We start from the raw sequence: 11,784 nt of genomic DNA on the forward strand, positions 1-11,784 counted from the left end.
CTGCCCCCTTAGAGGGAATATCATCGGGTGGCGAGAGCTCATGGACCTACTAATCACCTTACTGAAAGCTCTGGCAGGAAGTTTTCCCTCATGAACACCTGCAGGTTCAAAGAACCATAGGAAAGATGCTGAGCAGCACGTGTGCCTCAGTTTCCCTATCTTTCATTTAGGGATAATTTTACCTATAAAGTTCACTATACTAGGTTTCCAGGAATATCAAAAAATCAGCAGATATAAACACACTTTAAAAAGAGATGTGTTGTTTTAGAGGAAGGTGGCATCTGCCAAATCATCTAAAACAGCACCTGGTAGGGAATAGGTTTGAACTGTGGGCTGATTATTGCTTGAAAACTTGTGATTTATTGCATTGAGGCCAGCTTACCTCTTGTTGTGGTGGATGTATACCAGTCTTTCTAATAAAAAAGATATAATGTAGTGAATGTGATAGTTATTGTGTTGGACAATGGATAAAGGCTGGGATAGACAAAGGAAAGAGGATTACCTGTACCATTGGGGAGGACGGAGGGCCAGGATGGATAGAGCAGGTGCCACTCAGCTGGGTGGTTAAAATAGGGAAGTAGTCAGGACAGAGGCAGTCCAGGCTGTGGAGGAAATAGATGCTGTCATGGCGTCCTAAGCCACCTCAATCCCATTGTCTCATGGAAGGCCTCAGTTTCCTTTGTACAATGGGATTGTAACAGCTTGTGCCTCTTAGGATTGAGAGTTAAGTGAGCTGATGGAAATAAAGCACCGGAGAAGTCCTCACAGCGGCGCACACCCAGTAATTGTCGGCTATTAGTCTGCATTATTGGCTGCAATTACAGCTGTGGCTGCCACATGTCAGTCACTGTGCTGGGTTGTGGTAAGCTAACAATCCCTCAAGTGGGACAAGAAGGCCTCTCCTTGTCCTCCTCGAACAACAGGCTGACTAACACAGGACCTGTATCTATGACACTAACAAGAGGTGACCAGGAGCCCTACATTCAGATCTCAGCCACACAGCCCCTCTTTCTGCGGTATTTCCTGCAGCTCATGATGAGCCTAAGGTGGTACTGAGCCAGGTTCAGAGATATTACCAGTCTTACTCTGGTGGTCCATTGTCAGTCAGGCTCAGCCAGGGATTCCTGACACTCTCACAGCTGCTCTTCCTCCCAGTTTTCTCACCTCTAGGAGCATTTTGTACATTTTATTGTATATGTGTGAAGGCTGTCTCTTCCCTTCCCTTCTCTCTCTCTCTTTAAATATTTATTTATTTATTATGTATATAGTATTCTGTCTGTGTGTATGCCGGCAGGCCAGAAGAAGGCACCAGAACTTATTACAGATGGTTGTGAGCCGCCATGTTGTTGCTGGGAATTGAACTCAGGACCTTTGGAAGAGCAGGCAATGCTCTTAACCATCTGAGCCATCTCTCCAGCCACCCTCTTCTCTTCTCTTCTCTTCTCTTCTCTTCTCTTCTCTTCTCTTCTCTTCTCTTCTCTTCTCTTCTCTTCTCTTCTCTCTCTCTTCTCCTCTTCCCTTCTCTCCCCTCCCCTCCCTTCCCTCTTCTTTTCTTCTCTCCTCTCTTTCTTCTTCCTTTTCTCCTTCTCCTCTCTCTCTCCTCTCTGTTTGGGATTTTGAGACAGTATCTCATTATACAGCCCAGGATCACCTTGAATTCATGGGAATCCTCCTGTTTCAGTCTTCCCGAATCCTGGAATCAGACCCATTTGTAACTATACCAAGGTGTGTGTGTGTGTGTGTGTGTGTGTGTGTGTGTGTGTGAGCTTTTTGTTGGAACATGGCTCACATTAATAATAAGGTATCATAACAACAGTAGGCTCTCCCCTGAGGCCTGTGAGCTACCCAGCCATGACATGGCTCACATTAATAATAAGGTATCATAACAACAGTAGGCTCTCCCCTGGGGCCTGTGAGCTCCCTAGCCATGAGATTTGACTATGGTTACAATACCAGACATGGCATTTGTTCTGTGGAGCAGGCTTTAAAATCCAGTCAGAAAATGGTTAGCGACCAATAACAGTAGTGCCCAGAGAGAATTCCTCTTGCAGAGAGCAGCAGCCAATGCAGTAGATGCTTAACTGTCAGAATTCTGGGAATAAGAGGCTGAGTGCGCATTATTATCAACCTCACCCCTGCCTGCGCTCAGGAAGAGAAGGCAGAAAGGAAGGAAGAGCTAGAACGTGCGGGCTACTTTTACGTCAGTTTGGCATAGCTAGAGTCATTTTAAAAGGGAGAATACTGAGTGGACTATGGGCAAACTTGAGGGTCATTTTCTTTTCTTTTCCTTCTTTTCTTCTTTCCTTCCTTCCTTCCTTCCTTCCTTCCTTCTCTCTCTCTCTCTCTTTCTTGATTTAAAATTATTTCTATTTTGTGTATGTCTGTGTGCCTGTGTGAGTTTACATTCACTGTGTGTGCAGGTCCTTGTGGAGTCCAGAGCAGGGTGTCAGATCTCTGGAGCTTGAGTTACAGGCAGTTGTAATCTACCCAGTGTGGGTGCTAAGAAAAGGACCCAGATTGTCTGCAAGGATAGCAAGTTCTCTTAACTTGAGCCACCTCTTCAGTCAGGAGACAAACTTAGACATGGCAAATTAGTGGGTCCCGTTGTCCATAGCTGAGAATCATTTCCTTGATTGATGATTGATGTGGGAGGGCCCAGCTCACTGGGTGCCACCCTGGGGAAGGTAGTCCTGGGTGCTATAAGAAAGCATGCTGAAAAGGAGAGAGAGCAAGAGCAAAGAACTCAGGACCGCGAGGGGTGCACCCACACACTGAGACAATGGGGATGTTCTATCGGGAACTCACCAAGGACAGCTGGCCTGGGTCTGAAAAAGCATGGAATAAAACCGGACTCTCTGAACATAGCGGACAATGAGGACTACTGAGAACTCAAGAACAATGGCACTGGGTTTTGATCCTACTGCATGCTATTGGTTTCGTGGGAGCCTAGGCAGTTTCGTGGATGCTCACCTTACTAGACCTGGATGGAGGTGGGTGGTCCTTGGACTTCCCACAGGGCAGGGAACCCTGATTGCTCTTCGGGCGGATGAGGGAGGGGAACTTGATTGGGGGAGGGGCGAGGGAAATGGGAGGCGGTGGCGGGGAGGAGGCAGAAATCTTAAATAAATAAATAAATGAATGAATGAATAAATAAAGCATGCTGAGAAGGGCACCGAGAGCAAGCCAGTAAGCAACAATTCTCCATGGCATCTGCTTTAGTTCCTGCCTCCAGGCTTCTGCCTTGAGTTCTGGCCCCGATTTCCCTGAATGGTGGACTGCAAGTAGTGAGATGAAGTAAACCCTTTCCTTCTCCAGTTGCTTTTGGCTGTGGTGTTCATCACAGTAACAGACACTGACTAAGACATGGTGGGCAGAGAACCGTGCTGTGACATGCTGTCTTCTAGACTTGATGTGGATGTCACATTGTTATAAGCTGTGGTCACCTCCTTAAGACCCACACAAGATCAAGCCAGCTGAAGTTCCTGGATGGGTAGAGGGGACACTTTCCCGCCCCTACCATTTACTGAGGAGCTGCTGGCAGTGGGTAGCTTCTCTGGAAGGGAAGCATCCTGATCTGTGGGTGTGGCCCTGGTAGGCTTCGCATGCCTCACATTCTTAGCGGCACTGGTTGGACTTATTTTAAAAAAGACAGCGTGAAGCTTGGAAGAAGAGGGTTTTGAGGTGGGGGGGTTGGAGGGGTAAAATGAATATTTTATTGTATGTGTATGAAATTCCCACAGAATAAGTTGGAGAGGATTTACTCTCTGGTAGGCTGACCACTCACACCCACGTGTGTATAAGCAGCACTAATTGGCCTTAGTGGCCGTTATATGAAAAGGACGTGGAGATGGAGAGAGGACACAGAAAGATACAGGAGGAGCTGGAGTGGGGAGTAGGGAAAGGATATGGCCAAGGTACACTTGTATGGGTAGAAAACATTCTCCAATCGAAAGAAATCATGAGTCATATATTCATCTGCTATTGATTCTCATGAAAAAATTTTGCTTTACATTTCAGTTACTATTTTTTAAATTAAAACTTTATAGAGTATATTTTGATCATGATCATCCCCCACCCCACAACTCCTTCTTATTCACCAAACTTTATGTGAGATTCCATTTTACACCTGTGACAATGGCAAAGAGCCGCAACACAAATGATGTGGAGCAAGAGGAGCACTCCTCCATTGCTGGTGGGAGCACAGACTCAGGAAACCACGATGGAGCACTCCTCTATTGCTGGTGGGAGCACAGACTCAGGAAACCACGATGGAGCACTCCTCTATTGCTGGTGGGAGCACAGACTCAGGAAACCACTATGGTCATCAATATGGTGGTTCCTCAGAAAATTGGGAATTGATTACCTTAAGACCCAGCTATACCACTCCTGAACATATACCACAAGGACACTTCATTCTACCACAAGGACACTTGCTCAGCTATGTTCATAGCAGCATTATTCATAATAACCAGAAACTGGAAACAACCTAGATGTCCCTCAACTGAGGGAGGGATAAAGAAATCGTGGTATATTTACATGATGGAGTATTATTCAGCTACTGGAAAAAATAACAAGGGGCTGGAGATATAGCTCAGTGGTTAAGACCACTGACTGTTCTTCCAGAGGTCCTGGGTTCAATTCCCAGCACCTTTATGGCAGCTAACAACTGTCTGTAACTCCGAGATCTGACACCCTCACAAGACATACATGCAGAAAAAAGCCAAACAAATAAATTGTTAAAAAAATGAAAATGACATTATGAAATTTTCAGGCAAATGGATGGAACTAAAAAAAATCATTCTGAGCAAGGCAACCCAGATCCAGAAGACAAACATGGCATGTGCTCACTTATAAGTGGATGTTAGCTGTTAAGTAAAAGATAATCATGCTACAATTCATAGTCCCAGAGAAGTTAGAAGAAGAAGTGAGGCCTGGGGGGGGGCACTGCATGGATTGGATCTCCCTGGGAAGGGGAAATAGAATAGATTTATAGGAGGAATCAGGTGGAGGAGGGAGGGACAACTGAGATTGGGGTCATTTAGGAGGTGATATGGGAACCTAGTGTAGTGGAAACTTTCTGGAACCTATGAGGTTGGCCCTAGCAAAGACGCCTAGCAATGGAGGATATGCAGCCTGACCAGCCATCTTCTGTAATCAGAATCAGGCAAGGCTTCCAGGGCTGGGACTGGGACACCAAGCCTGGGACAAAATCTATGACCCAAGACCTCTGCATGCTGTGAATACCACTGGATAATAAACAAACTGTCCTGGGCCTGTGCAGGGAATAGAGGTAGGTGGAGAAAACTAAACTGAATGCTGGGAGAAAGGAGGTGGAGTCAGAGAGAAGCCATGTATCCCTGCTGGAGACAAATGCTGGAACTTTACCTGGTAAGCCACAGCCATGTGGTGATACACAGATTAATAGAAATGGGTTAAATTAATATGTAAGAGCCAATAAGAAGCTAGAGCTAATGGGCCAAGCAGTGATTTAATTAATACACTTTCTGTGTGATTATTTCCGGTCTGAGCTGCTGAGTGGCCGGAACTACCAAACGACCTCCTTACAACAATAGACCTGCTCTGCCTGTAAAATGTGTTGGGGCAGTGATGGCTCCGAGCTTGTGGGAGTGGCCAACCAATGACTGGTCTAACTTGAGCCCAGGTCGGACACGGCCTAGATGGCCAGAATCGAGAACCTGGATGGCGCAGAGACCAGGTTTTAATCAACAACTCATCAAAAGTAAAAAAAAGTCAATGAAATTATTCTTAATGATATTCTGTGATACTCATAGGATTGGTGCCTAGCCCAACTGTAATTAGAGAACCTTCCTTCAGCTGCTGATGAAAACAGATGTCGAGACCCTTGGCCAAGCATTAAGCAGGGCACAGGAAACTCTGCAGAAGAGAAGGAGGAAGGATTTTAGGAACCAGAGGGATGGATGACACCAGCAGAACATGGCCCACAGAATCAACTATGCAGGGCTTGTAGTGACTCATAGAGACTGAAGTGACAATCATGGAGCCTGCATGGGTCTGCGCTAGGTCTTTGGCATATATGTTATGGTTGTGTAGCTTGGTGTTTTTGGGGGACTCCTAACTGTGGAGGAGGGGCATCTCTGACTTGTTTGCCTGCTCTTGGGACCCTTTCCCTTCTACTGGGTTGCCTCATCCAGCCTTGATATGAGGGTTTGTTCCTAATCTTATTGCATCTTGTTCTGCCATGTTTGGTTAATAGCCCTGGCAGGCCTGTTCTTTTCTGAAGGGAAATGGAGGGGAAGTGGATGTGGGGGAGACGGGTGACGGGGAGAGGACTAGGAGTAGTGGAGGGGGGGGGAAACTGTATCAGGATGTATTGTATGAGAGAAGAAGAAAACAAACAAACAAACAAAATGACAAAACAACTTAAACCCAAAACAAAAACAAACAAGCAAAAGGCCAGCGGAACAAACAGAAATGCCCAAATGAAGCAAAATGAGAAAAAAGTTGGCAAAAATACCAGGGAGTTCACTTTGTGTTCACCAACTCCTGGGCTTGGGGCCTGCTCTCAAGTGTGCCTGAGATACTGTGGGAGAGAACTGAGTCTTCCCTTTGCTAGCAGGTGTGGACTGCAGATAGCTTCTTGGTTAGGTGTGGGAGCCTGTGCCCACTTCCCCCTCTCGCACTGCAGCCATCTGGTTTAGCCTGTGAGCTGCCGCAGTCTCTGTGAGCGTCTAGAAGACACTGTGTCTTTGGTGTCCCCATCCCGTCCGGGTCTTAGAATCTTTCTGCCTCTTATTAGGTGCAGATCTTGAGCCTGAGATGCAGCTCTGTTGAAGCCCTCACTTAGGACCGTGTACGAGCAGCATACTTTATAGGTGCAGGCTATGAACCCTGTGAACCCTGACTGCTCAGTTACACGAGACAGCAGCTTTGCCACCTTTCCTTCTCTAGGTGTACACTCCAGTAAAGCTGCCTACATTCACCTTGGTGGACAGCTCATTTCAGGAACTTTTCCCTCTTGCATCAAGGACAGTGCCACCCATTAAACCCCTGTCCATTCCTCCTCTTCCCTTATAGCGCCCATTCTGCTTTGGCACAAAAGATCTGACTGCTGGAAACTCTTGAACAAACGGAACCACATGGCTTCTCCGTTCAGATCATCCATGTTCTGTCATGTGCCAGAGCCGCCTTCCTTACAAAGATCTTCCACAGTACCGTGAAGCAAACACACGGTTGATCCCTCATCTGTCGATGCCGACGGTTATTGGCTCCCCTCTTTGGGTCTCCTGGATGGTTTTGCTATGAGCATGAGCGAAGGAGCATCTTTATAAGCCCACGCTGTCCAGCCTTTTGTCTCGACCGTCACAGGGGGAACCACTGGCTCTTACAGAATTCTTTGGTGACCAGGGAGCCGCCACACTTTTCATTTTATTTTAATTTTTCTTTACTTTCCGTTCCAGCCACAGTTCTCCCCCCCCACCCTTACGTCATGAGATTTCCACAGCAGTCTCACGACTTCCTCTCCTGCCACAGGGCACAAGGTCTCTCTATCCTATTTCAGCTAAAAGGCCAAGGGGGCAGGTAGCCGTGCTCCCAAGCTTTCATAGCTTGTGGCTACATCTGCGATTTTCCTGCTTATATTTATGTATTTAAGTTTTGCATGGCAGCCATCTTAACCGATGCGAGGTGGCACGGGGCAGTTCGACCCGCATTTCCCTAGCGATTCATGGCGCTGAGTGTCTTTTCGTGTGCTTATTGGCTGCTCGTAGAAAGTATGGAGACATGTCTACTTAAATCTCCACATTTCACTTCCTTCTGGGGCTGGTTTTATTGTTGCTGCGGAATGGCTGTGGTTCTATTTTTTAAATATTAGTCTGATATGTGATACCAGTACTTGCAAGCAATTGCTCCCTTTTCATGGTTGAAGATTTATAGTAATTGATGCAAGTAAGGCGTGGAGGGTGATTAACTGGCTCAGTCAGAGTCCCGGAGCTGTAAAGGAAATGGCTTTACTGGAATCCAGTGGACAGTGGAGACCAGAAGGACAGAGGGTAATCTGTACACTTCTTCAAGACACTCTTACTCGGCTCATTGCTGTAGCAGCATCAACAATAGCAACCACCACCACCATCATCACCACATCAACAACAACCACAACCACAAAAATAACATCAACAATAGCTACCCAGGCAAAAGCGATTTAAGGAAGTGTTTATTTGGGTTTCTGATTCCAGAGCATATAGTCTGTCAGAGTAGGGAATACATGGCAGAAGGAGCGGGAGGCAGCTGTCACAATGGTCCCTTGTCAGGAAGCACAGAGCATGGGTACATTTACTCAGCTCTTCCTGGGTGTCTCCAGTGGGACCCCAGCCTATGGAAAGTATTGCCCACATTTAAGGGGCTCTCCCTCCTTTACTTAGTCTGACTTAGACGATTCCTCGCAGACAGGCCTAGAGATTTATTTTCGTGGTTTTCTGAATCCCACTGAGCTGATAGGAAAGACCAGCTGTCAAGGCCCTGCTGGCCTGGGTGCTGGTGTGGCACAGGATTGGTGTCTGAGTGCTTAGAGGAAGGGAAGTGAGTTCTCTCCTCTGTCCCCTGTACTTTCAGACCACGCTAGGGGTTCTGCAACTCTGACACAGCTGTACTGGGAAACTGGGTGGTCTCCCCACTTTCTCGGCTGCAGCCTCTTCAGCTGTACACAGGCTGGCTCAGTGCACTAACTTCCTGATAGCAAGTTAATACAAGTGGCATTTTACTGGAGCTAGGGGATTGCTCCTATGAATTCCTGGAAATTGGCCCTCTTTCTTCCCTTGGGCGTGACTCTCCAAAATCATTCTAACCCTTCCTTACCAGCTCTAGCTTCCAGAACAGAATGACCATGAAGGGTCATGGCAGGTTAGGAACTGGTCTAAGCTCTGGGAAGAAAGCTGTCCTCAAGACTCCACCCACCCATCCACACACAAGCCCACAGCGGTACTCCAAACTGCACTAAAATCCAGTACCTAGGAGCAGCGTTAATGCTTCTGAGGTCTTTGGTACTTGGAGAAGTTGTCTCTCCTCTGTACCCGTGCCCTAGCAGCAACACCACCTTCAGTTCAGTTCAGAGATGGTAGACCGGACACAAAGGTCCGTCATGCCATGGCAACAGAGCAGAGGGCGAAGACTGGGAATCAGTCTGAACGTGGGGATGGGCTGCCAGGGGCCCATAAAAGGACTCATTGCTATGTCCCATCTTGGTTCTTCCTGCAGGGCACTCCTGTCTGGTAAATGTCTTCTCTGTCCCAACACTCCCACTTCCTCAGACTCAGATGCCTACTGTGCTCAGTGATTGACACATGGGCCCGGTTGGGAAACCGAGGCTGTGGCAACTCTGGAAGGGAAGAGTGCTGTCTCCATAGCCCGAGGCTGTGGGCAGCTGGCCAAGCTTTCTGCTATAAAAGCAGCGGACACTTAGCTTCACACGTCCTCCTCCACCAGCTCTGTCTCAGGGACATCGGGTAAGCAGAACTGTGGGCGTCTATCTCACACAGCAGGCTTCCCTTAGGGAGGGCTGGGGGCTGGAGTATCCTCTGAGAGGGTGAGGAAGCTTGGGAAAATCTGCAGCACAGATCAGACGCTTGAGGATGAAGGAAGGGGAATGAGGGTGAGGAAGAAGTGGAGCTTTCTAGCAGTGTCTAGAAGAGGGCAGGGAATGTTTGGTGGGGCATTTGCTAAATTTGTGTGTATGTGTGTGTGTGTGTGTGTGTGTACTGAAGCCCCTCCATTGCTCCATCCTATCCCTTCTCATCAAAGAGAGAGAGAGAGAGACAGTTTCTAGCTTTAGTAATCTGGGCGGCACAGGCCAGGCCAAAGCTACTTTTTGGGTCACCAACCTTGTGACCACCCACTCAGTCCTCACTCTATCGTGAGTAACTGCAGCACTCATCCCTTGGGGCTCTTCCTTTCAGGTGAGCAAATCTTCAACGATCATGCTGTCTGAACTGGAGAAGTCCTTGGAAAACATGGTTGAAGTCTACCACAAGTACTCCTTGCTGAAAGGGAACAACCATGCCCTCTACAAGGACGACTTTAAGAAACTCGTCACAACTGAATGTCCTCATTACATGGAGGTGAGGAGGTGCTGCATTCTTGGGGTTCTCTGAGGATGCTGGGGTGGCTGCTCCTCCATGCTGCTTTCTACAGATGGTAGCCAGTGCTCATCTACAGATAGCCATTGCTGAGTTTTCCCTAAAATCTTTACGGTCTGCCTTTCTCTCTCACTATTGACAGAAGAAGAATGTTGAAACCGTGTTCAAAGAGTTGGACATCAATCAGGACAACGCAATTAACTTCGAGGAGTACCTTGTGCTCTTGGTAAAGATGGGCGTGGCAGCCCATGCAGACAGCCACAAGTAGTAGCAGAGCTTCTGGCCTGGGGCTGGGCCCCTGGACATGTCTACAGAATAATAAAATTGTCATACCTCAGGCCTCTCGGAGTCTGTTGCCTTTACTGGGGGTAAAGGAAGGGTTGGAAAACTGGGAGGGGGAAACCGTTGTTTTTGTCCTTACTGATGCCATCCTTTGGTCCCGTCCCAGTGACTGTGCCTCTCCCCACCATTCTCCGAAGGTTATGAGTCTCTTTTGACCTCTGAAATTTGAGCCACTGGTTCTAGGATTTAAAATTTTTTTTAAAAATCTATAACTTAGACCTGATAGTTTTGCTGGTTGGTTCTAAATGGGAGATTTGGAAACAGAGGGATGCTAGGATACTGCGGGACATAGCTTAGTTTCTAGTTAAATGTCTTAGATGTGACCTTTTGGAAATTAGTGGGATAGATATGAAGGGTGTGTGTTTGGGAGTGGAGGAGGAGCAGAGGAGAGAGGGAAGGGGAAGGCAGGAAGGCAGGAAGGCAGGGAGGGAGGGAGGAAGAAAGGGAGAGGACTGATTTTCTGTGGCAGGTGGATGGTCTTTAGTCAGACCTTAAGCGCTAGTAGAGTCCCATCTGGTAGCACATCTCAGTGTCTTTTCATTTTCACTCCAACATCCCAACCTCAATTAAAGATATAGAAATGAGAAAGTAGGTCAAAGGACAGTTCTGATAATCTGTGCACTGGCTAAGTCCCCATCACTACATCTGTGGATTTTGCTAGGGCCTGATAAAATGAGAAAGCCAGAGAGACCTTTCACCAGAGCTTAGCCATTGAATTGGATTAATTTTCTAATTCAAAAATTTATTTTTATTTTTTAAATAAAAATTTAAACTTCATATGTGTTCTGTATGTACATCATTCCTTCTTCCTTCTCTCCTTGTCAGCCTCTCCCATGTCATCCCCATACTCCCTCTCAAATTCATGGCCTCTTTTTCCTGAATTATACTTGTTAAATACATATATGACCAAGCATTTAAATAAAACCTCTTAATTCAGTATTGTTTTTAGGGGTGACCACTGGTATTGGTAACCAATTAGGAGGCTCATTCTTGGTAAAGACTGGTTTTCCCTCCCAGCAGTGATTAGTTGCCTGTAGTTCTTCATCTAGGGGCGGCACCAATTAGGAGGCTCATTCTTGGTAAAGATTGGTTTTCCCTCCCAGCAGTGATTAGTTGCCTGTAGTTCTTCATCTAGGGGCGGGACTCTGTTCTCCTGCTCACATTGCCAGCTGGCGTCAGAGTGTCCGGGTTTTGTTTAGGCAGTCATTGTTGAGATTTCAGGGGACAGCTTTCCTGTCCTGTGCAGAAGACACAATCTCACAGCAGATGCTCTCGCCCTCTGGCTCACCACAGTGTTTCTGAACCCTCTGCTGTGACGCTGTTGCTGGGCACC

General features: G+C 47.1%; 1 protein-coding gene across 1 annotated transcript; it reads left to right on the top strand.

Moving 5' to 3' along the window:
* Positions 1–9,372: 9,372 nt before the first annotated feature.
* Positions 9,373–10,446, top strand: S100a8 (S100 calcium binding protein A8). Its single transcript, XM_050118678.1, has 3 exons — positions 9,373–9,479; positions 9,930–10,091; positions 10,252–10,446. Exons 2-3 carry the CDS (start codon positions 9,951–9,953, stop codon positions 10,375–10,377), a joined length of 267 nt encoding a protein of 88 aa, XP_049974635.1. The 5' UTR covers positions 9,373–9,479; positions 9,930–9,950; the 3' UTR covers positions 10,378–10,446.
* The last annotated feature ends 1,338 nt before the right edge of the window (positions 10,447–11,784 follow it).

This window comes from Alexandromys fortis, unplaced genomic scaffold, assembly GCF_014885135.2.
Source record: "Alexandromys fortis isolate MF-2015 unplaced genomic scaffold, M_Fortis_MF-2015_v1.1 scaffold_152, whole genome shotgun sequence".
Taxonomy (NCBI): domain Eukaryota; kingdom Metazoa; phylum Chordata; class Mammalia; order Rodentia; family Cricetidae; genus Alexandromys; species Alexandromys fortis.

Excerpts from the sequence above, each read along its gene's own strand:
- S100a8 (XM_050118678.1), top strand. The coding sequence starts at position 9,951 with ATGCTGTCTGAACTGGAGAAGTCCTTGGAAAACATGGTTGAAGTCTAC. Across the intron at positions 10,092-10,251 it reads AATGTCCTCATTACATGGAG|AAGAAGAATGTTGAAACCGT; the intron begins GTGAGGAGGTGC and ends CACTATTGACAG.